We start from the raw sequence: 24,665 nt of genomic DNA, 5'->3' as shown, positions 1-24,665 counted from the left end.
TGGCCACATCTTGCGAAGAGTTGACTCATTGGAAAAGACTCTGATGCTGGGAGGGATTGGGGGCAGGAGGAAAAGGGGACGACAGAGGATGATATGGCTGGATGGCATCACTGACCCGATGACATGAGTTTGAGTGAACTCCGGGAGTTGGTGATGGACAGGGAGGCCTGGCATACTGCGATTCATGGGGTTGCAAAGAGTCAGACATGACTGACCGACTGAACTGAACTGAATTGTAAGATCAGTAGGCAGACTTACTGTGTTTGGCTTTAGAGGGAAATTTCTCTATTTTTAAAGCTTTTTCTTTAGGATAAGTTGCTTATTTTTATAATTTTAGGTTGGCATATTTTAATGTATGACTACATTTCTTTTTAATAAAGAAATGCTAGTAAGTAAATACTATATCATTTTAACAAATTTGGAGGCCGATTGCAAGGCAAATTTTAGTATAACATAGGAATTTATGGCCCCAAATACCTGAATTATGCTTGATACATGATATGATTATAAATACCAAGTATTTAGTACTTTGTTAATTTAAAAATTAAATCTCTTAGATTTAAAAGATGGTCCAACTTATGTCTTCCTTTTTCGTGGGTCTATTAAGAATTATGCCACTAGAGGGCTCTGAATACCACATTTCAGTTCATTTACATAAGTAGTAATACTAATACTATAATATTGTCAGTATTGGCTAATGCTGTCTTCCCAATGAACATATCTTAGAAAAATTTTAGAATAGCCCAATTTAAGTGTAGCACAATATGAGAAATATTGCTTTTTAAATAAAAATAATAATTATCTTCAGAAATATTTTGGTGATCTAAGGGACATGCATGGTAATATATGAACCTTTGAAATTTTTTAAAGTTCAAGTTAAGAATAGCCTTTGGACTTCCCTAGTGGTCCAGTGGTTAAGAATCTGCTTACCAATGCAGGGGACATGGGTTTGATACCTGGTCTGGGAAGATTCCACATACCTCAGGGTAGCTAAGCCCCCGCACGCAGAGTAGCCCCTCTTGTGCAACAGTGAGGGCCGAATGCAACCAAACAATAAATGGATAAAATTAAATTATTTTTAAAAGAATAGCCTTTGTCTTTAAGATACTCTCAACAGATTTAACATAAATGTGAGTATATGTCTATTGTATATATCTAACATGGGCTTCCCAGGTGGTGCTAGTGGTAAAGAATCTGCCTGCCCGTGCAGGAGATGCAAGAGACCCAGGTTCGATCTCTGTGTTGGGAAGATCCCCTGGAGAAGGGAATGGCAACCCACTCCAGTTTTCTTGCCTGGAAAATTCCATGGACAGAGGAGCCTGGCAGTCTGGCAGTTCAAGGGGCCACAAAAAGTTGGACATGACCAAGTGACTGAGCACACACACATATATTTAATATAAATATGAGTATGTATAATATGTAAAACATATATATGAAACATAAAATTTACTAATTATCTTCTGTATGAAATTTGATTGAGGAGGAGAAGTGTAATAGTTACCATATATTCTGATATATGTAATGAGAGAGATTAGGCATAGGAGTTAAGAGAGAGAAATGAATCCAAAAAACGAACAGAATTGAACAGATTGGAAGTCTTCTCTGATGAGATAGCATTTGAGCTAAATCTCTTGATAGATATGGAGGAGTTTAGATGGAAAGGAAACTATTCTGCTCAGAGGAAAAAGTGTGGAGAAATAGCCTTAGAGATTTGAGGACTTCTTGGCATCATTATGGATAGATTTAGAGTCTACAAGAATAGCCCACACGAAAAAACCTACCTTTAACATTCAACAACCTTCAGCTTCCCACAAATTTACTTGGACCACCCATTTACCTGGTCATACCTTGGACCTTGTTCTTATTTCTTTACTCACTCAGCAAATATTTTTTTGAATACCTACTTATATATGTTGGCACTATCTGGCCCTCAGGGGACAGTGGTGAAGGACAAATGAGATTCCTACTCTCATGATTTATAATACTTGCAAGTCAGGAGAAACCAACAAGTCATAAAAAACTGGAGATAGCTGATCTTAATAAATGCCATATGCAGAATTAAACAGGATGGTATAGTAGGAGTGACTGGTAGTAGCTAGATTGGATAGTTACAGATGGCTTGTGTGATTGGTTCTTATTTAAGCTGAGACCCAAATGACCAAAGGGAATCAGCTATATAATGACAAAGGTCATTAGACAGAAGTGAGGACCAGGATGAAGGCCAGTGGACTGGTGTAGAGTGGACAAGAAAGAAAGTGGTATGTGATGGTGTCAGAGAGGAAAGCAGAAGCCAGGTGAAGCAGGGCTTTGCAGGCCAGAGGGAGAAGTTAAGATTTACTGTAGATTCAACAAGATGCCATTAGAGGGCTATTTAAGTAGGAAAGTGGCATGGTTCATGACACAGAAAGGTTATTCTGACCACTGTGCAGAAAACAAATTGTGAGGGCCTAAAGTGGAAGGTGGCTCAGATGGTAAAGCGTCTGTCTACAATGTGGGAGACCTGGGTTGGGAAGATTCCCTGCAGAATGAAATGGCAACCCACTCTAGTACTCTTGCCTAGAAACCCATGGACGGAGGAGCCTGGTGCAGGTTCCTCCGTCCATGGGGTCCCAAACAGTCAGACATGACTGAGCGACTTCACTTTCTTTCACTAAAGTGGAAGCATGGTGCATGTGTGTACAGTCTCAGTCCTGTCCGACACTGCGACCCCAAGGACTGTAGGGTCTCCTGCCTAGCAGGAAGATTCTTTACCATCTGAGTCACCAAGGAAGGCTGGCAGTTGGTAAAGAACCCACCAATGCAGGAGACTCTAGAGATACAGGTTCAATACCTGGGTTGGGAAGATCCCCTGGAGAAGGAAACGGCAACCCACTCCAGTATTCTTGCCTGGAAAATCCCATGGAAAGTAGAGCATGGCAGTCTTGACGGGCTATAGTCCATGGGGTCGCAAAGAGTTGGACACGACTGAGTGACAAACACTCACCAACTACGCCACCTGGAAAGCCCTAGAAACATGGTATCAAGTTCAATAGTACGAGAAGCATGAGAGGTCGTGGTGGCTTGGACAAAGGTGGTAGTAAGACGTGGAAAGGTGGATATGTTTGGGAATATGTTGGAGGTAAAATAAACAATCATGCTGAATTTTATTTTGGGGAAACTAAACAGTTTACTGGTGACTGCAGCCATGAAATTAAAAGACGCTTGCTCCTTGGAAGGAAAGTTATGACCAACCTAGATAGCATATTCAAAAGCAGAGACATTACTTTGCCAACAAAGGTCCCTGTGGTCAAGGCTATGGTTTTTCCTGTGGTCATGTATGGATGTGAGAGTTGGACTGTGAAGAAGGCTGAGCACCGAAGAATTGATGCTTTTGAAGTGTGGTGTTGGAGAAGACTCTTGAGAGTCCCTTGGACTGCAAGGAGATCCAACCAGTCCATCCTGAAGGAGATCAGCCCTGGGATTTCTTTGGAGGGAATGATGCTGAAGCTGAAACTCCAGTACTTTGGCCACCTCATGCGAAGAGTTCGACTCATTGGAAAAGACTCTGATGCTGGGAGGGATTGGGGGCAAGAGGAGAAGGGGACAACAGAGGATGAGATGGCTGGATGGCATCACTGATTCGATGGATGTGAATCTGAGTGAACTGCGGGAGTTGGTGATGGACAGGGAGGCCTGGCGTGCTGCGATTCATGGGGTCACAAAGAGTCGGACACGACTGAGTGACTGAACTGAACTGAACTGAAACAGTTTACTGAGGTGGACAGGAATGGGCTGAGTTGGTTGAGAGTGACAGTGAAACCAGAGGATTTTTGGAGGGGCATGGTAAGTTTAGGACACAAAAGTGGAAATATCAAGTAGGCAAATGTGAACCTGGGGTTCTAAGGGAAAAGTTGGATCTGCCCATCATATATGTGTGTGTAGACTTCCAGGGCTGAGCAAATAAATGTATGTGGCCTGAAGAGCATCTCTAGCATGGGTTTGGGAACCACCAGCTTATAGGTAGTATTAAAGGCACAGGAATGAATGAGACTTTGGCACACTCAGGATAACCATTCTTATCTTTTATCCAAAATGAACCATATGATATTGTATTTTCAAAATTCATCTTCAATTCTTTACCAAGAGTCAGTTCCAACACTTTATTCTGAAACTGTAAATTATGTTTTGATGAAAAAAATTGAATTTCTTTTGTATAGATTTTCTTTTGATGGGAAAGAAAATTCAAGACATTCTATCAAACATATGGTATCCAGTACTGACATTTTGCAGATGTCCAGTATCACACGCTTTTGAATTGTGGTATTGGAGAAGACTCTTGAGAGTCCCTTGGACAGTAAGAAGATGAAAACAGTTGATCCTAAAAGAAATCAACCCTGAATATTCATTGAAAGGACTGATGCTGAAGCTGAAGCTGAAGCTCCAATACTTTGGCCACATGATATGAAGAACCAACTCATAAGAAAAGACCCTGATGCTGGGAAAGACTGAAGGCAGAGGAGAAGGGGACAACAGAGGATGAGATGGCTGGATAGCATCACCACTCAATGGACAACAGCAACAATATCAAGATTTCTTTCTCTGATAATTGTTGATATCAAATCTCCTTTGTTCTCTTCATATATTTTCATATTTTTGTGGCTTTTGATTGGTTTAGTTATCTTTTCACATTTAGATCTTTTATCTATCTGGAACTTAGTGTAAAGTAGTTCAGTTCAGTTCAGTCACTCAGTTGTGTCCAACTCTTTGTGACCCCACGGGCTGTAGCACGCCAGGCTTCCCCATCCATCACCAACTCCCAGAGCTTGCTCAGACTCATGTCCACAGAGCTGGTGATGCCATCCAACCATCTTATCCTCTGTCATCCCCTTCTCCTCCTCCTTTCAATCTTCCCCAGCATCAGAATCTTTTCCAATGAGTCAGTTCTTTGCATCAGGTGGCTAAATATTGGAGTTTCAGCTTCAGCATCAGTCCTTCCAATGAATATTCAGGGTTGATTTCCTTTAGGATTGACTGGTTTGATCTTCTTGCAGTCCAAGGGACTCTCAAGAGTCTTCTCCAACACCACAGATCAAAAGCGTCAATTTTTGGCACTCAGCTTTCTTTATAGTCCAACTCTCATATCCATACATGACTACTAGAGAAACCATAGCTTTGACTAGATGGACCTTTGTTGGCAAAGTAATGTCTCTGCTTTTTAATATGCTGTCTAGGTTGCTCATAGCTTTTCTTCCAAGGAGTAAGCGTCTTTTAATTTCATGACTGCAGTCACCATCTGCAGTGATTTTGGAGCTCCCCAAAATAAAGTCTCTCACTGTTTCCATTGTTTCCCCATCTGTTTGCCATGAAGTGAATGGGACCAGATGTCATGATCTTAGTTTTTTTTGAATGTTGAGCTTTAAGCCAACTTTTTCACCCTTCTCTTTCACTTTCATCAATAGGCTCTTCAGTTCCTCTTCACTTTCTACCATAAAGATGGTATCATCTGTGTATCTGAGGTTATTGATATTTCTCCCGACAAACTTAATTCCAGCTTGTGATTCCTCCACTCCAACATTTTGCATGATGTACTCTGCATATAAGTTAAATAAGCAGGGTGACAATATACAGCCTTGACATACTCCTTTCCCAGTTTGGAACCAGTCTGTTGTTCCGTGTCCAGTTCTAACTGTTGCTTCTTGACCTGCCTACAGATTTCTCAGGAGGCAGGTAAGGTGGTCTGGTATTCCCATCTCTTTAAGAATTTTCCACAGTTTGTTGTGATCCACACAGTCAAAGGCTTTGGTGTAATCAATAAAGTGCAATAGATGTTTTTCTGGAATTCTCTTGCTTTTTCTATGATCCAACAGATGTTGGCAGTTTGCTCTCTGGTTCCTCTGTCTTTTCTAAATGTGTAAATTAGGGGAGAATCTAAATTTATTTTATTTCAAATCTTAGTGAGCTCTCTCAAAACACTTACCATATAAACCTAGGTTTTTCCTATTGATCTGAAATGCCATATGCTACATTCCCAAGTGGCTCCTGAGATCTATTTCTGGAATTTCTAGTCAGCTTTCATGATCTTATTCATGATCCAAGCTATGTTTTTATATCACATTCAAGTTACATACATATTAAAATAATTTCCACATTACAGTAACTGCACATTAATCAAGTTGCAATGAAAAATACTTTGCTAGTGTTCTATGAAGTTCTTCCATGTTAGAAGCCAATTCATAAACCAATTGAGCCAAGATGTCATTGAAAAGTTATACTTTACCTTCTCTGCTTCATATTCTGTCCACATTTCCACACAAACAGTTTTTTAAATGTTATTTTAAAAATAGATTTATTATAAATTTAGTGTAATTCAAAGAAAAACTCCACTTTGGTAATTGATGAGACTTGACAAAATGCTACATATTAAAATTTAGCTATAAGAAAAAAGTACGTGGAAAATTTTCTGAAACAGTTAGGTTGAAAGAGTACTTTTCTTTAGCAGATATAAACATGATGATAATATCAAGAAAGAAGCATTTTTTCCAGCTTCACTGCCAAGAAACAGAAGGAGCTTTAAAATGTGTAAAACGCTGAAGGATTATAGGATCAATAAATGTGGTTTGGAGTTTACTTTTTGTGCAGGAGTATGTTCTAGCTGTGATGACAGGAAAACATTCTAGAATAATTATCAAGATTCAGGAGCTTGCAGCAGAGTGTAAATTGACCCATTGCTTCCATTCTCTAGAAGTCTAGCTTCAAAAAAGAGTCAATTAAGCTAAAGAATAACATAAAATTATAAAAATTGTGAATTATAGGGCAATATTTTGAGCTAAATACAAGATCATTCTATTGTGTGATGATAGAGATGCGGATAAATTCCTATCGTTGCATACTGAAGTACTGGGGTTATCAAGGTTCTGTTGAGAAGGTCTAAATTCTTTGGTCTCCCTGCAAGGTAGAAAACCAGTCTGATCTACATGCTGAAGAATTCTCAAATATTTGAAACTGTGAATTGGAAAGCCTGACTCCCTTGTTGGTTTGATATCTTTTGATACTGTTGTCAGAGAAAATCCTTCCTGTAAGAAAAAAATGCAGCTGGCTTTTTAATGGTAGAGAATATCAAAGGCCACTTAGATGTCCCATGGGTATCTCAAATTCAACATATCCACGATCAGATTTACTACTTTTTCCCCCCAAAGCAATTCTTCCTTTTCTTGATAATTGTTACCACTATCTATCTTATTACCTAAGCCAAGCATTTGAAAATCAGTCTTCTATATCCATTCTCCATCCAAGCTATGTTGATTTACTTCCTCATCATCTCTCATCTAAGCTCCTTCTAATGACCCTGATTGCATCTATCTTGACTTGTGCCCTGATCCTCTTACCTTGGACTTCCTATTCTGAATAGTTATTTATTTGTTTGTTCTATTTTATTTACTTATTTAGCTGTATCAGGTCTTGGTTGCGTCATGTGGGATCTTTTGTTGCGGTGCTTGGCCCCTCTAGTCGTGGCACGGGCTCCAGAGCACACGGTCTCAGTAGCCACAGCACAGGGGCTTAGTTTCTCTGTATCATATGAGATCCTAGTTCCCAGACCAGGGATCAAACCCGTGTTCCCTGCAATGCAAGACAGACTCTCAACCAAGAAAGTCCCTGGATTCCCTACTCTTTACTAAGCAATACATCATCATCTGGCCACCAAAAAAAAAAACCCTTTCCAAATGCATTTCTTTGTGTTACTTTCCTAGTAAGTCTTTCGGGGGCTCTCTTCTACCCATAGAAGAAAATCTAATCTTTAGAGTGGCATCCAGTGCTCTCCACAAGTTGGACCTTGCCTCTCTCCAGTTTCAAATCTTTACCCTCCTAGCCTGTCTCATTCCAACCATACCTGACCACTTGTGGGTGTTTGGAACCCTCTGTTTTGCTTCATACGTTTCCGCCTTCATTCACACTTGGAATTCTCTCCCACCATTTTTGAGAAGACCTAATTATCTTTCAAGATTTAGTTCAAACTTTACCACCTTCCTGTAGGGTTTTCTATTTTTACCACGCACAGACTGTCTTCCCACAGAATTAGCCACTCTTTTTTGCATTTCTCTTGTGGACCCCTTCCTGCACTATAGCACCCACTTTGTTGACCTGCTTCCCTAATAGACTGGCAGCTCCTTAAGCAAGGACCTTCACTTTTTCTTTCTTTTTACTCCTAGTATCTAGTGCTGCCTGTACAATTCAGGCACTCAGTAAAGCTTCATTGAATGAATGAATTAGTAAGTGAGAAGTGTCAGAGGCCGGATGAAAAGGTTGGCAGAGAATGCATGGTATTAAAACTGGTCAAGAGGAAGATACAAAAAATATAGTGATGAGAGTAAGAGAAAAGATCATCTACTAAGAAGGACTGGGCCTTGTAGATGAGGATGAGCAGCATGGTGGGATTAACTGGTGTTAAGCTTCTGACTAGGATTCTGGTATGAGGTTCTTCTATTGCCGTACAAAAGGACAGGTGGTGTTTGAAGGCAAATGAATTTTTCTGGATATAATCCTTCCTATTTGCAAATATTGGCACACACATGCTAAAGTTTTATAGTAGCACTACATTTATCTAGTGTTTACAGTGTGCAACATTCTTTACTTTTATTATTTTATTGGACCCTTAGACCAGTTATCTCCATAAGCTTCAGTTCCCTTTTTGTAAAATGAAGATAATAGCTTAGGATTGTTTACAAGAGCTATTATATGTCTAGTGCACAGATGCATGCCACATCAGTTGTTAGATCAGGGCTTTGTGACTCGTAATGCTTAAATGACTTGCTTAAGTTCACAAAGGTAAGTTAATGGCGTGCGTGTGTGCTCAGTCACTCAGTCATGTCTGATTCTTTGCGACCCCATGGACTGTAGCCTGCCAGGGTCCTCTGTCCATGGAATTTTCCAGCAGGAATATTGGAGCGGGGTTGCCATTTCTTACTCCAGGGGATCGTCCTGACCCAGGGATCAAACCCACATCTCCTGCATTGGCTGGCAAATTCTTTACCACTGTGCCACATGGCATATTTAAATTCCTCTGTCCTCTTTTTGCACAGTAGTATTCTGTTATGCTAAACCAGGATATAATAATATCGTCTACATTACTTAGGGCATGGCATCTTTAATTTTATTGAGAGGCTTACCCAAAACAGGCTTTGGAATTACTCAGAGAGTTTATTGACAAAATCAAGCAAAATCAAAAACTTGGCTAAAACCAAAATGCCAATATAAATAATATTTGTATAGCTTGCCTGGCTTCCTAGTCCCTCTGTTTTGTGCTTGGGGGTTTTCCACAGAGAATCTGAGTGACTAGCTCCTGGCCTTGTGAGGTTTGTGGAGATATGCTCTCATTTAAATTCATTTTTAAAGTATTATTTTTGAGTCCAGTTTTAGACCAGAGCAAGTGTCCATTTGGGGTCCTGGAATTACGGTAGCAGAAACCTAGTGGGAACTAGAATAGGAAGAGAGTGACTCTGGGCTGCGGCAGACACTGACGATCGCCCCCGTCCGTCCTTGTGTTCTCTGTAGTGTCCTGTCCAGGAAGAACCTGAAGCCACAAAATATGAAATGGAGATGAAATTACTAAGTGAAACAGTTTCAGCAGGTATTCTTCCAAGTCACATTTTTAGAATTTAACTTGACTGGGATTTTCTGCTTACAAAAGAAATGCAAGGATATTAGAAAATCAACTCAGATGTTGCAGAAGTATATTTAAAGTGAAAATTCTTCCTCATCTCTCTACTGAGATAACCAGTGTTAACAATTCTTTTGAATTTGTTGTACTCTGTCTCCATCTCTCTCTTTTTGATTTTAAATAAAACCATCAGGTCATATTATATGAATATTCTCATTGAAAGTTACTTTTTTTTCACCTAACAATATTTGTTATTGTACATACACACATAAAACACAATACATATTCTACTTAAATGAATAATATTCAACATTATTCTAAGTCAGAACACATTGGTAACCTTACTTTTTAAAGTATCTATGTAATGCTATGGGACATTATCATCTATTAATAAGGACTTAAATAAGGTTATTTCTAATTTTTTTTATTATTACAAGCAATGTTGCCTTGAACATTCATAAGCACACACTTGAAGTTAGAAATTTCTTCACACTTTTGTATTTAGTCTTATCATGGCAAATAACAATTGGATACAGTTTTTAAATGTCAAGATGATAGAGATGTCTAATTTGCAGAACTTCTAGTTTGAGATTTATGGAATCTTTTTCATTAACTTTATCATTTTGCTTCTTTCCCAGAAACTCCTTAGGAATGTATTTTTTATACAGTTCTTAGCATAGTTTTATAACAGACTTCTTGTCCACTTCACTTTTTCCAACACACTTTTTTGTCAACAGTCAACTAGGTTTATATCATTATAACTTTTCCGTAATCCTTATGAGATAATTTACCTATGAAAAATATAAATGGAGCCCTCCCCTGCACCCTAATATTATGCATGCCTATTCCCACTTTAAAGTGAATGATTTTGAATTAACCACATTCTGAAAATGTGTAGTTGCTAAATAAAAATTTTCTTTACCAGTATTAGAATGCTTTCATTTCCTTACTAAGAAAATGCAGAAATGTTGTGATCTATTTAGAAACTCAATCAATCTGATTAATTTCAGCACAGGAGTTGCTGTTAGAGAATGCTTCTGAAAAGCCCTATTTCCTTGAAGAAAATGAGGTTGATTTATGCCAATTCACAACCCTGGGTGGAGTGTACCACTTGGATATTTTGGAGCTTCCTCCACAGTGTAAACCAATGAAGGGCTGGATGATTGTGGAAGTAGGTTGATTCTTGAATCAAAATTTATGGATAAAATAATTTCTCATGCTTTAACTTTATCTGAAATGATTTAACATCTATTTAACCCTAAAATGATTTAACCCTATTAAACAACCACAAATGCGGAAAATGTAATTTTAAGCTGTCTTGAATTTATGAATCAAAATCAGATACTAAAGGAGAGGAATCTGAAATAATAACGGATTTTAAAACTAGAATTCATACATGTTAATTTAATTGTAAACCTGTAACTCTGTTTATATTATGCCAATTTGGCCTTAATAATGACAGTCATTTTCAGGGGTCATCAAATTTTTTCTGTAAAGGGCCAGGTGGTAAATATTTTCAGCTCTGTGAGCCATACCAGCTCTGTTGCAACTCCTTAACTCTGCCATTGTAACATTAAAGTAGCCATTGGTAAATGAATGGACATGGCTGTGTTCCAGTTAAACTTATTTTACAAAAACTGGTGGGGGCTGGATTTTCCAAGGACCATAGTTTGTGGATTCTAGTCTAAATCAGTGGTTCCCAGCATGTGGTCCCTCGACCGGAAGCATCAACATCATTTGGCATCATCTGAGAATTTGCTAGAAATGCAAATCCATTGTCCCCACCTCAGTCCTACTGAATCAGAAAGTTTGGAGCTAAGACTCAGCAGTCTGTGTTTTAGCAAGACATACCCCAAAGTTTGAGAACCACTGGTCTGTATTCTTGATATACAAGTGTGGTCCATGAACCTGCAGCATCTGTAGCAGCTGAGAACTTGTTAGAAATGCATCATTTGGGACTTTACCTCAGGTCCACCGAATCTGCATAGTAACTGCACATGAAAGTTTGAAAAGCACTGATGTGGGCACTGCCAGTGGTATTGATGCACAGATAGCACTCACTGAGTAACAAGGATACTGATGGTAGCAGTTGTCAATCATTTTTCAAGGAGTTCTCGCTCTTGTTTCAGTAAGTAGTAACATTTGCTCTAGTATTGACTTAACTTTTAGTGGCCTACACCCCCAGATAATACCCCATTATGGTAAAGAATCTGCTTGCAATGCAGGAGACCTGGGTTCAATCCCTGGGTCGGGAAAATCCCCTGGAGAAAGGAATGGCTTCCCACTCCAGTATTCTTTCCTGGAGAACTCCATGGACAGAGGAACCTAGAAGAAGCCATAACTTCTTTATGCATAGGCATTCTTGAGTTAGTGTAGTATTTATCTTTTTTTTTTTCATTATCACCCCTCCAAAGAGCCTTTGTAGACTTTTTTCCTAACTGTCCCCCATAAAGTATTAATACCACATGTATACTGTATATTTACATATGTGCTGTATGTATATTTGTGTTTTATACCTAAAAGAGTACAATTTTTTCATGACCCCTCTAAACTAATTTTTACCCTCTTAGGGATAATATTCGGAGAAGGCAATGGCACCCCACTCCAGTACTCTTGTCTGGAAAATCCCACGGACAGAGCAGCCTGGTAGGCTGCAGTCCATGGGGTCGCTAAGAGTTGGACACGACTGAGCGACTTCACTTTCACTTTTCACTTTCCTGCATTGGAGAAGGAAATGGCAACCCACTCCAGTGTTCTTGCCTGGAGAATCCCAGGGACGGGGGAGCCTGGTGGGCTGCCGTCTATGGGGTCGCACAGAGTCGGACATAACTGAAGTGATTTAGCAGCAGCAGGGATAATATTGCTGTTCCTTTCCCCTTCTCATAAATGAGAATGCAGTTATTAGGTTGACCCTGGAGAGATAACTTGGTTTGTAGCCCCTCTGAGGGGCTTCCCCAGGGGCTCAGCAATGAAGAATCCGCCATCAATGCAGGAGACTCAGGAGACACAGGTTTGATCCCTGGGTCAGGAAGATTCCCAGGAAAAGGGCATGTCAACCCACTCCAGGATCATTGCCTGGGATATCCCATGGACAGAGGAGCCTGGTGGGCAACAGTCCATAGGGTCGCAAAGAGTTGGACATAATTGAAGCGACTTAGACACAGCCACTTTGAAGAATCTATTTGAATCAGCCTTCCCTACCTCAGAAATATCTGAAGAGCAGAGTGGAGTCCAGAAAGACACCCTTTGGTGGAGGTAGGCTTTCAAAACTCTTTATCCATAGGAAGGTCTAAGCCTGAACTGGAATTTCAAGGATGCATACAAAGATCTGGTGTTCCTGAATTTTGTCCTGGTATCCTGAGACTACTCTAAGTGCTCTATTTGAGGCCAGAGTATTCTCCATCACACTTATTTTTCTCTCCTGCAACAAAGAGACCTTCCTCATTTTCTAAGTCCCTTTTAAATAATCTCATACTTCCTCTAGAAATTTTCCCCAACCAGTTTTTCCTCTGTTTTGCAACATTTGTAATCTTCCCTTCCCTAGATCCATCTCTGCTAAATTCTGATAATAGACAAATCTTCTTTATCCCACGGACATCTGCTCTTGGCTTAATTTACTTTCTCCCCATCACCACCCCCCTGCTTTTTTAAGATGTAATTGATATATAACACTACATAAGTTTAAGGTATGAAATATGATGATTTTTAATTTCATTCATTTATTTCCACGCTTCTCAAAAGGTTGCTTATTCTTTCTGTCTTCACCCACACACCCTAACAAAGTTACTGGAACATGAGATTTGGGGTCCTGTATATCTACTTGGTTGGTCAAATCTTTTAAGATTTTGTTGTTCAGATCTTTCTATAAGATGTTAGGGGAAAACCCAAATGAACTTTTTGGCCAATCCAATACTTTTGCCTTCTGGTGCCTTCTTGAAGTCATTTTGTAATCTTTGGCACATTAATTGATTTTTCTAAGTCCCAGTTATCCTCTCTGTTCAACACATATCTCATAGAATTATTGGAGAAATAAAATGAATAGTTAAGTCCCAGCCAGCCTAGAATCTGGCTTATAGAAGAGTTCTGAATTACATTCAAATGTAGTGATTCTTTCCCCTCAATCATTAGTTTTAATTTTGTTGTGACATTTTATTTGTCAATCTATAGTGAAATGTGACTAAACTGCAGTGTTTATTTAACATACATAGCTTACTCTGCATAACTCTGCATCATAAACTCTTACCTGTCAGCTTCTAACTTAGTGTTATCTTGGTCATTTTTAAAAGATACTCAAAGAGGGATTGCAGAAATATACATATCCTCCGGAAACTACAGAAGACCTTGAAGCAGAAAATGTTTTTCCACCCATAGAGGTCACGCTTGAAGTTCACGAGAATGTAATCTTCTTTGAGAATCCTATGGTTGCAAGGTGGGATGCTGAAGGTACAATGATGCCTTAACCAGCTTTGATAATTATGTAATGAAAAGAGGTATAATAATATAAATCCTTAAATCAAAATAGGAAATGGAGAATGTAAACTGAGTTTCTAATCATACATATTTCTGTGCCTATTCTAGGGTCTTTGTTTCCTTTTGATGGAAATGAATAGGGATGTTTTTAAAAAGAAGGAAATGAATAAAAATATCAAATAGTATAGCAAATCAAAAACAAATGAAAAGCCTACTCTCTCTTGAAATGGCCAAATAATTCAGATTGGGGTGATTAAATTTGATTATTTTAATGTTAATGATTTATAAATTGCAAAGCTTATTACAACCAGGTACTGAGGATGGGTGTCTTCCCAGGTGGCTTCAGTGGTAAAGAACCCGCCTGCCAAGCAGGAGACACAGATTCAATCCCTAGGATGGGAAGATCCTCTGGAGAAGGAAATGGCAACCCACTCCAGTGTTCTTGCCTGGGAAATCCCATGGACAGAGGAGCCTGGCAGGCTACAGTCCATGGGTTCGCAGAGTTGGACACGACTTAGCAACTAAACAACAACCGAGGATGGGGAGTGGGCAAATGGGAAACCTGAGAAAGAGCAAAACCAACCACTTTATGCCTCGATAACTTTTAACTACTGAACCATGGGAAATTATTGCTTATTCAAATTGTTAAATATCAATAAATCAGAAGTGTTAACAAATACAAGTTAATCATTCACCAATTATTAACAAATACCTGATTTGGGGTTGGCAGGCTAAACTTTGAAAGGTCTTGGTCTTGTGAATTAATGTATGCAAATCTGGGGACTCTTAGATTAAAGTTGAATAGCTTTGTTTTTAATGTAGGTGAATTATTCTACATCCATTTATTTGTGAAAAGGTTTACATACTAGATAACAGGTCTAGATAATAAGATAACTAAAGCACAGAGCTATTACTTTAGTTATGGGGGCAGAGAATTTAAAGACTATTTTGTACTTTAAATTTTTTTATGGTTGCTACAACACACTATATTTTTGCTTATACAGACATAACCACGAGACGTTTAGTGTAGAGATAGTTTATGTTTTAAAAACAGTATATTTCTATCAATACATTAAACCATAAAATATATCAAAATGAACACTGGGTAATTTTTTCCTTTCATGTTGCTTTAGAGGTTTCACTTTTCCTTTCCTTTAATGGTAACGTTCCTAAATATTTATTTATCAAATTAAAATTAGAATTAGACAAGATCAGTTATCCCACATGATTCAGGGAAATACAACAAGTAAAATTTGACTCTAACTGCAGTAATTATATGGCAGTAATCTACAACTCCATGGTTTTCCTGGTAAAGAATCCACCTGCCAATGCAGAAGACTGAGTTTCAATCCTTGGTACAGGAAGATGCCCTGGAGAAGGAAATGGCAACCCACTCCAGTATTCTTGCCAGGAGAACCCCCTGGACAGAGGAGCCTGGCAGGCTACAGTCCATGGGGTCATCCGGAGTTAGACATGACTTAGCGACTAAACAACAATTTTTATGGTTATAAATTAAAATAATTTTGTAAATGTAAAAACAGAAAGAGGAACTATATATAACTTAGTTTTCTAATATAATTATTATATTGAATTCAAGAGTCAAAAATAGAACTAATATAACACTGTAAAGCAGCTATACACCAATTTTTTAAAAAGTTTTAAAAAAAGTAGGTGTATGGGGATGAAAACTAGAGAGAGATGGGAATGACAGCTGAGGTTGGGAATTACTTTATTATTTATTACTTTATTCATTATCCAAGATAATTTTCATTAGGAGGATGGCCTCAATAGGAGGAGAGTTTAAGTGCGTAGGGACAATATTATATATTCCTGTCTACTATTGTTTATTGAATGCTTTAAAATTAATGCCTAAAAGTGTTTTATTTCTTTTTTCCAGTAAATTTTCAAATAAATACATGCAAAATTTAAAAAAAATTTAAGTCAAAAATAGCCAGTGGAACCTTTTGTGTGAGAAGACAAGAAAGCCAAGTGGAAATGAAGAGGGTGTTCTAGGAAAAGAATGATTCATTCCTTTCATAAAATGCTAAACAATAAGAAAGAGATAAATGAGACACGATTCCTTCTTCCAGGAATTTTCAAAGTTGTAGGAGAGGCGGACAGGGAAAGATACCATACACAAGGGGGTAGAGCAGTGAGGGGCTATATGATAGATGAAAGTGCTACGGAGCAGAGCAGTGACCGGGTCCCATCTGGAGTGCTAAGGACAGCTTCTCCTAGGATAGAATATTGAGCAGGTCCTTAAGAGACCAAGAGACCATTGATGTAGTATATTCTGTGTGGGCATAAGTCTTCATTCCTCTTGGGTATATTGGTAGGAGTGGAATTTCTGGGTTGAAGAGTAAATTGATGTTCAACTGTTTAAAAACTGCCAAGTTGTTTTTCAAAGGAGCTATAACCACACCACAAGGTTCCCCATTTTTCCATATTCTTGCCACCATTTGTTATTACCTATTTTTTTTATTAGAGCCACCCTAGTGGGTGTGAAATGGTTTTTCATAGTTTTAATTTGTATTTCCCTAATGCGTGGTAATGTTAAGCATCGATTTTTATGTATTTATTATACTTTCATGTAGCTTCTTTGATGAAATGTTTATTCAAATCTTTTGCCCATTTTTAAGTTGCGTTATGTTTTATTATTGAGTTGTAAGAGACACAAAAGACCACTTATTATATGATTGTGTTTAATGAAAGTAAAGAAAAGGCAAATCTTTAAGTATATTAATAGTTTCTTGGGGCTGGTGATGCAAATGGGAATTAACTATAAATAGACATAAGAAATCTTATTGGGAGGATAATAATATTCTAAAACTGAATGGTGGTGATGATTGCAAAACTGGGTAAACCGACTAAAAATAATTGTATACTCAAGATAGGAGAATTTTAAAGTTCTTTAAAAAGAAAGATGAAGACAGGTTCTCTAAAAGAGGAAGGGAAATGTTCTCTAGGAAGAAAGAACTGCATGTGCAGAGGCTTACAGGTTTATGATGTTGTTGGGGAAGAAAAGAAAAGTGTGACTGGAAAGAAGTCTGAGAAGTAGCAAAGAAGGAAGCCAGAAATGAGAGTCAGAGCTTCATTCTGAAAGTCTTGTGACCATGCTGAGGAATCTGGACTTGATCCTGTAGACAGGAAGAAACTCCAGTGAAGATGGTTTGTTGTTGTGATCCTATTCTCAGTGTGAAAAATCAATTTATACATATTAAAGTTAGTGGAGTGGTTTCATTCATCTTATTTTTGCAGAGGAAAAAATGGAGCTAATGTCTTATTAATCCTAATTATAAAGGTAAACAGTGGAAAACTGATGGCATCAGCAACATGTCTTACAAATCAGAAGAGAGGCTTATAACATTCAACCTGGAAACTTTTTGTCCTGTTACCTTAATTCAAGATGCCCATATTAATATGCCATACCAGTCATGGGAGCTAAGACCACTTGATGTGAATAAAGTACTTCTGACTATAACTACAGTATTTACTGAACTTCAAATACAAATCAAGGTAAACCGCTGTTATAGCAAGTCATACCAAAGAGTTAAATCTCTTGATGACTATAAGAGTGTGTGTCAAAACAGTCAATCACTGATGATTTACATATTGAAATATGTCTTTTATAAATATATTGAAAATATACCTTGAGCTGGTACCCCACTCCAGTACTCTTGCCTGGAAAATCCCATGGACAGAGGAGCCTGGTAGGCTGCAGTCCATGGGGTCGCTAAGAGTCGGACATGACTGAGCGACTTCACTTTCACTTTTCACTTTCATGCACTGGAGAAGGAAATGGTAACCCACTCCAGTGTTCTTGCCTGGAGAATCCCAGGGACGGTGGAGCCTGATGGGCTGCCGTCATGGGGTTGCAGAGTTGGGCACGACTGAAGCGACTTAGCAGTAGCAGTAGTTTCTAAATAAAATACTGAGTATATAGGAAATAACATGTAAAAGTAAAGTATAAGTTTGTGCCCTAAAGTTACTAGGAATAGAGCAATTGGTGAAACTCTAAGTATGGTTGCAGTATGACTTTCAGAGGTTTTGGCCCAGTCTTAGAGTGATCTTATCACAGGAAGATAGCACCCAGCTGTTTGAAATCCCTTTTGAGTAACTCCATTGCTACCGAGTCTGACTCTATGATTTCAATACCTGTAGACCACGAAATTTTTGTACCTTATTTTATGTTCCTGGTTATGTTGCAGTGTCTCCTAGTTTGTAGTCTATGGGAACTTGAATAGAATTTGTATCCTGCTATTGAAGGAAATGGCAACCCACTCCAATAGTCTTGCCTGGAGAATCCCAGGGACAGAGGAGCCTACTGGGCTGCCGCCTATGGGGGTCGCACAGAGTTGGACATGACTGAAGCGACTTAGCAGCAGCAGCATTGTGTGAAAATTGTATAACTGTTAATTATGTTGAATTGGTTCATGGTGCTTTTCAGGCCTACTATATCTTTCTACTTTTCTGTCTCTTCTATTAATTTTTTTTAAATTTTATTTTATTTTTAAACTTTACAATGTTGTATTAGTTTTGCCAAATATAGAAATGAATCCGCCACAGGTATACCTGTGTTCCTCATCCTGAACGCTCCTCCCTCCTCCCTCCCCATACCCTCCCTCTGGGTCGTCCCAGTGCACCAGCCCCAAGCATCCAGTATCGTGCATCGAACCTGGACTGGCGACTCGTTTCATACATGATATTATACATGTTTCAATGCCATTCTCCCAAATCTCCCCACCCTCTCCCTCTCCCACAGAGTCCATAAGACTGATCTATACATCAGTGTCTCTTTTGCTGTCTCGTACACAGGGTTATTGTTACCATCTTTCTAAATTCCATATATATGCGTTAGTATACTGTATTGGTGTTTTTCTTTCTGGCTTACTTCACTCTATTGAGACTCCAACTAAAAATCTTAATTTATCTACTTTAAAAAATAACTAATGTATAGTAGAACAATATGTAACTTTGTTCTGTATTTTCCAAATCTCCTCTAAATATGTTATTATACTTTCATAATTAAAAAAAAAGAAATTACAGAGTCTGAAATTTAAAGACAATAAGTAGATTTAGTATTTGCTTGAGGCTGAAGTGGGGAATGGATATAAATAGGCGTAAGGGATTTCACTGAGGGGATGAAAATGTTCTAAAACTGATTTATGGTGATAGTTGTACCAGTCAACAAAATTACAAAAAAAAAAAAATCACTGAACTGTGTACTTGAAATGCATGAATTTTATGATATGTAAAATATACCTCATGAAAGTTGTTTTTAAAAAGAGATTTTTTTAAAAAAAAAGATATAACCTGAAATTCTTTATGAATGTGGCAGGAAAGCTAGAAGATCATCACACTTGGTTTTTAAGGTCAGAGGAGAGATGTGAACTCTATACACCAGATTACCACTTTTCAAACTTTAAAACTGGATAATATTTTGCATTATTATGTTAAAATCTTATACATATAAAAAATTATGATTTTTAAAAGTTGCAACATGGTTGCTGTCAAATAGCTCTTCCACTTCAACAGGAGCACATGCAGTATTCTTAGATCATAATTTATAAAGTAGGCAACCAAAGAGATCCTTGGATTGCTCAGATGAGCCTGAGAAAAGTTGATAAACTGGTTAAGGTAATGTGGAAACTTTGAGGTGGACCTTTTGGATCAAGCCTAAAATATGTCTGTCCTGCATTCTTTTTAATATAGGATAATACAGGATTTTCTAAAAATGAAAAATAGTTCCTGTTGTTTAGTCACTAAGTTGTGTCCAACTCTTTGCAAACCCAAGAACTGCAACAAACCCTGTCCTTCGCTATCTCCCGAAGTTTGCTCAAACTCATATATATCGAGTTGGTGATGCCATTCAACTATCTCATCCTCTGTCTCCCCCTTCTCCTCCTGCCCTCAATCTTTTCCAGTGACTTGGCCCTTCACTGTGGCCCTTCAAGTGGCCAGAGTACTGCAGCTTCAGCTTCAGTCCTTCCAATGAATATTCAGGGTTGATTTCCTTTAAGATTGACTGGTTTGATCTCTGTGCTGTCCAAGAGACTCTCAAGAATATTCTCCAACACCATAGTTGTAAAACATCAGTTCTTCAGTTCTCAGCCTTCTTTATGGTCCAGCTCTCACATCTGTACATGATTACTAGAAAAACCATAGTTTTGTATAAAGAACCTAACAGCTGGACCTGGAATGATAATGAGGTAATAATTTCTTTAACTTACTTATATAAAAGCTTCTTTTTTCTTATTGAAACTAGGAAAACCTCTGCATGTTAGCTTCAATCAAAGTAAATAACAAAAATCATTCTTCTATTTTGGAAGAAAAGTGGATGACTCCTGTTTCTTTCATTATTGCTTTGAAAAAGGCTGGACTGAATATCTTCCCTACTGGACACTCTCATCTTTATGTTGTTATAAACTATAAGGTAAGAATGAATCCTTCCAAGTTTAATGTGATGGACATTTAGAATTTTAGCAAGTATTACATTTTATATAAATCTTAAGGTATACCAATGAGTTTTCTATATTCACTTATATGAGATTATAGTTAGAAAGGAAGGAATAAATAGCAAGACTAGAAATCCAGTGATTTCTGGTGAAAAAGCTGACTTAAAACTCTACATTCAAAAAATTAAGATCATGGGAACCAGTCCCATCACTTCATGGCAAATATATGGGGAAACAATGGAAACAGTGAGAGACTTTATTTTCTTGGGCTTGAAAATCACTGCAGATGGTGACTGCAGCCATGAAATTAAAAGATGCTTACTCCTTGGAAGAAAAGCTATGAGCAAACTAGATGGCATATTAAAAAGCAGACACATTACTTGGCTGACAAAGGTCCATCAGGTCAAGGCTTTTCCAGTAGTCATGTATGGATGTGAGAGTTGGACTATAAAGAAAGCTGAGTGCCAAAGAATTGATGCTTTTGAACTGTGGTGTTGGAGAAGACTCTTGAGAGTCCTGTTGGACTGCAAGGAGATCCAACCAGTCAATCCCTAAGGAATTCAGTCCTGAATATTCATTGGAAGGACTGATGCTGAAGCTGAAACTCCAATATTTTGGCCACGTGATGCAAAAAATTGACTCATTTGAAAAGACCCTGATGCTGGGGAAGATTGAAGGCAGGAAGAGAAGGGGACAACAGAGGATGAGATGGTTGGATGGCATCACCGACTCGATGGACATGAGTTTGAGCAAGCTCTGCGAATTGGTGGTGGACAAGGAAGCCTGGTGTGCTGCAGTCCCTGGGATCACAAAGAGTCGGGCATGACTGAGCGACTGAACTAAACTGAAAAATCTAGGGTTCTCTCAAATTTAATATTCTGTAGAATGATCTTCATATTGACACACGGAGCACAACCACAGCTGGTCAGTTTAGTGCAGAGGTAGTCTGTGCAGCATCCCATTTTGTCTGCTTTCTTTCTTCTTCCAGAGTGCATATATGGAAGATTTCTGAAAAGAGTAAATGACTCAGCAGTTTCCCAAACGTGATAAATCAAGTGAAATTAAATACATACAAGGACCACTGATCATTAAAACCCACTTCCTCCTACTTCACAGAGTCTTCCTGTCTGCATATTGTTTCATGTAACTCATAAGTTGAGTTAAATGAGATCCTTCCATGTTAAACTGTGAGCTCCTTGAGAGTGGTGACCATTCCTTAATCAACTTTGATTTTTCTAGCACCAACCCTATTCCTAAAATACAGTAGATGTTTGTCAAACATTCATGATACATAAATTAAGACAGAGTGAGTTCTAATCATGAAAGATGTTTTGGGCAGAAGAATTCTAAACTCAAGAAAAAGCTTATAATATACCAGAAAATGACAATATAGGTAGACACATACTGGAAATAATCACATTATAAGAGTGTATACATATATGCATAGCGGAAAAAATCCCACTTCAGTTTTAGTAACTCAAGTTGCCAGTTACTCTACAAATGCTGAACGTCATATACTAGTCATCTTTTCAGAATACTGTATTCAAGAATTTTTTTTCTGAACACTTATATTCCAGATAATGTTTTAGAAACATTATTGAATAAAACAAAGATCTCTGCCCTTGTGGAGCTTACATTCTAGAATAGAGGGAGGCAAACATCAACAACAAACATAATAAATCAAGTGAAAGAAAGAAAAGGTACAATATCAAATATGGTGTGGGGGGAGGGGGCTCAATAAGAAGGTAACATTTGAGGAAAGCCTCAAGGTGGGGATTGGACATGAGTGTGAGCAAACTCCAGGAGATGGTGAAGGACAGGAGAGCCTGGTATACTGCAGTCGATGGTGTTGCAAAGAGTTGGACACAATTGAGAGCCTGAACAGCAACAACGGGGCCTATAAGAGCACAGAGGCCCCGTGGATCACTGTTAGGACCCTGGGTTCTGCTCTGAAAGGGGAAGCCGTTGCCCCATTTTGAGAAAGAAGTCATGAGTCTGACTTAAATTATTTTTTATATTTGAATTTTATTTTTTTCTTAAAAATTTTTTTTAATTGGAGTATAGTTGATCTACAATGCTGTGTTAGTTTCTGTTGTATAGTAGTGAGTCGGTCATACATACATATCATAAACCCACTCTTTTCAGATTCTTTCCCCAAATAGGTCATTACAGAGCATTGCGTCGAGTTCCCTGTGCTGTATATCAGGTCTTTATTAGTTGTCTATATGTGAAAGTGAAGTCTCTCAGTCGTGTCCGACTCTTTGTGACTCTATGGACTGTAGCCCACCAGGCTCCTCCATCCATGGAATTTTCCAGGCAAGAGAACTGGAGCGGGTTGCCATCTCCTTCTCCAGGGGATCTTCCCAACCTAGAGATTGAACCCAGGTCTCCCGCGTTGCGGGCAGACACTTTACCGTCTGAGCCACCAGGGAATCCCCTGTGGCTTCCCCAGTGGCTCAGCTGGTATAGAATCTGCCTGCAATGCGGGAGACCTGGGTTCGATCCCTGGATTGGAAAGATCCCCTAGAGAAGGGAAAGGCTACCACTCCAGTATTCTGGCCCAGAGAATTCCACGGACTATTTTATATGTAGTAGTGTGTATACGTCAATCCCAACCTCCCAATTCATCCCTTCCCTTCCTCTCCTTGGTAACCATAAGTTTGTTTTCTAAATCTGTGACTCTATTTCTGTTTTATAAATTAGTTCATTTGTACCATTTTTTAAGATTCTGTTGATAAGTGATATATGACATTTATCTTTCTCTGACTTACCTCATGTGACTACATTTTCAATGGATCTGGGTTGAGAACAGACTAGACTGCAGGAGGTCAAGGATGGAAGGGAGACTTGAGAGGCTCTGTGATCAACTCTACTTGTTTTTATACTGACAGCATCCTTCGGTAGAAGTGAAAGCTTATCGGCAAATGGCCCTGTTAAGTTCTGCTTTTGCATTTTGTTGGAGTAAGTGGAATACAGCATGTGATTCTAAGAAAACTGTATTTCAGGTATGGTATGCAAAACCCCTTAAACTTTTGTCTTCCAAAAGAAGATAAAGTACTCAAAAACTAAATGAATGTAGACCACAATTCTCCTTTTAAAAAGGTAAAAAATTAAAATTCAAAATGGAATTGGCAAACTTCATTTTCTTTCATTTTGCCAAAAATATAAAACCAAACCATGTAAAGGTCATGCCTTCATTGTCTGTTACGGTATCAAATGCCCTTGATTTTAGGCTGGAGACCGCTTTACACCAACTGAAGAACAAATGTAAGCCTTTCATGTGAATATGTCTGATTCATGAACTCTCTCCTCTGAGAGTAACCTTCTGGGCAGATTTCCTACTGCCTGCTAAAGAAGTTATCAAATTCTGCAAGCTAACTGATGAATATTTTAGCATAAATGAGCTACCACATTTATTTATCTTGTTTACTGCATGTTTCTTCCATTAGAATACAAGCTCCTCGAGGACAAGGTTTTATTGCTATGATTGTTATTTATTAATATGTTTGGTTATTTTTTATTTGTTTTTGTTTTATTGTTTCAGGTAGGATCTGAAACAATACTTGTCACTTGAAGGCATTCAATAAATATTTTTTGAAGAATTAATATATTTTGATAAGCTCCTTAAACACTAAGATATAAACAGTTTCATGCTTTAAAAAAAATGGTACATTAAGAATATTTCTTTTTATCTTAGCAATTTGGGAAACTTAAGCCCTTCAAATATTGGATTGGCCAAAAAAATTGTTCACAATTTTTGTGACCATCATATGGAAAAACTTTGGTCACCTGATGCGAAGAGCTGACTCATTGGAAAAGACCATGATGCTGGGAAAGATTGAGAGCAGAAGGAGAAGGGAGTGATAGAGGATGAGATGCTTGGATGCCATTACTGACTCAATGGACATGAGTTTGAGCAAGCTCCAGGAGATAGTGAAGGACAGGGAAGCCTGGTGTGCTCGGTTATGAATAGTTGGGCATGACTTAGCCACTGAACAACAACAACAAACAAAGTAACATACTCAACTGTCAAAATACCTAATAAAAGAGCAACTGTTCACAGATTTCTCTCTCTCTCTTTTTTTTTTTTTTTTTAGGTGAGGGAA

At 38.3% G+C, this 24,665-nt stretch overlaps 1 protein-coding gene across 4 annotated transcripts in view; it reads left to right on the top strand.

The window, feature by feature from the left end:
* The window catches only part of CASC1 (cancer susceptibility candidate 1), a 91,277-nt gene that overhangs the window by 66,229 nt on the left and 383 nt on the right, over positions 1–24,665 (top strand). For all 4 annotated transcript variants that reach the window (XM_010855991.1, XM_010855990.1, XM_010855988.1 and 1 more), the window contains 7 exons: positions 9,529–9,604; positions 10,645–10,805; positions 13,921–14,077; positions 17,406–17,620; positions 20,370–20,537; positions 23,451–23,564; positions 24,657–24,663. In XM_010855991.1, the coding sequence (XP_010854293.1) occupies positions 9,529–9,604; positions 10,645–10,805; positions 13,921–14,077; positions 17,406–17,620; positions 20,370–20,537; positions 23,451–23,564; positions 24,657–24,663 (898 nt within the window). The remainder of the gene's footprint in view (positions 1–9,528; positions 9,605–10,644; positions 10,806–13,920; positions 14,078–17,405; positions 17,621–20,369; positions 20,538–23,450; positions 23,565–24,656; positions 24,664–24,665) is intronic.

This window comes from Bison bison, unplaced genomic scaffold, assembly GCF_000754665.1.
Source record: "Bison bison bison isolate TAMUID 2011002044 unplaced genomic scaffold, Bison_UMD1.0 scf7180017864370, whole genome shotgun sequence".
NCBI classification, from domain to species: Eukaryota; Metazoa; Chordata; class Mammalia; order Artiodactyla; family Bovidae; genus Bison; species Bison bison.
The sequence above is the reverse complement of the archived record's forward strand: the minus strand, read 5'-3'. Positions and strand labels throughout refer to the sequence as shown.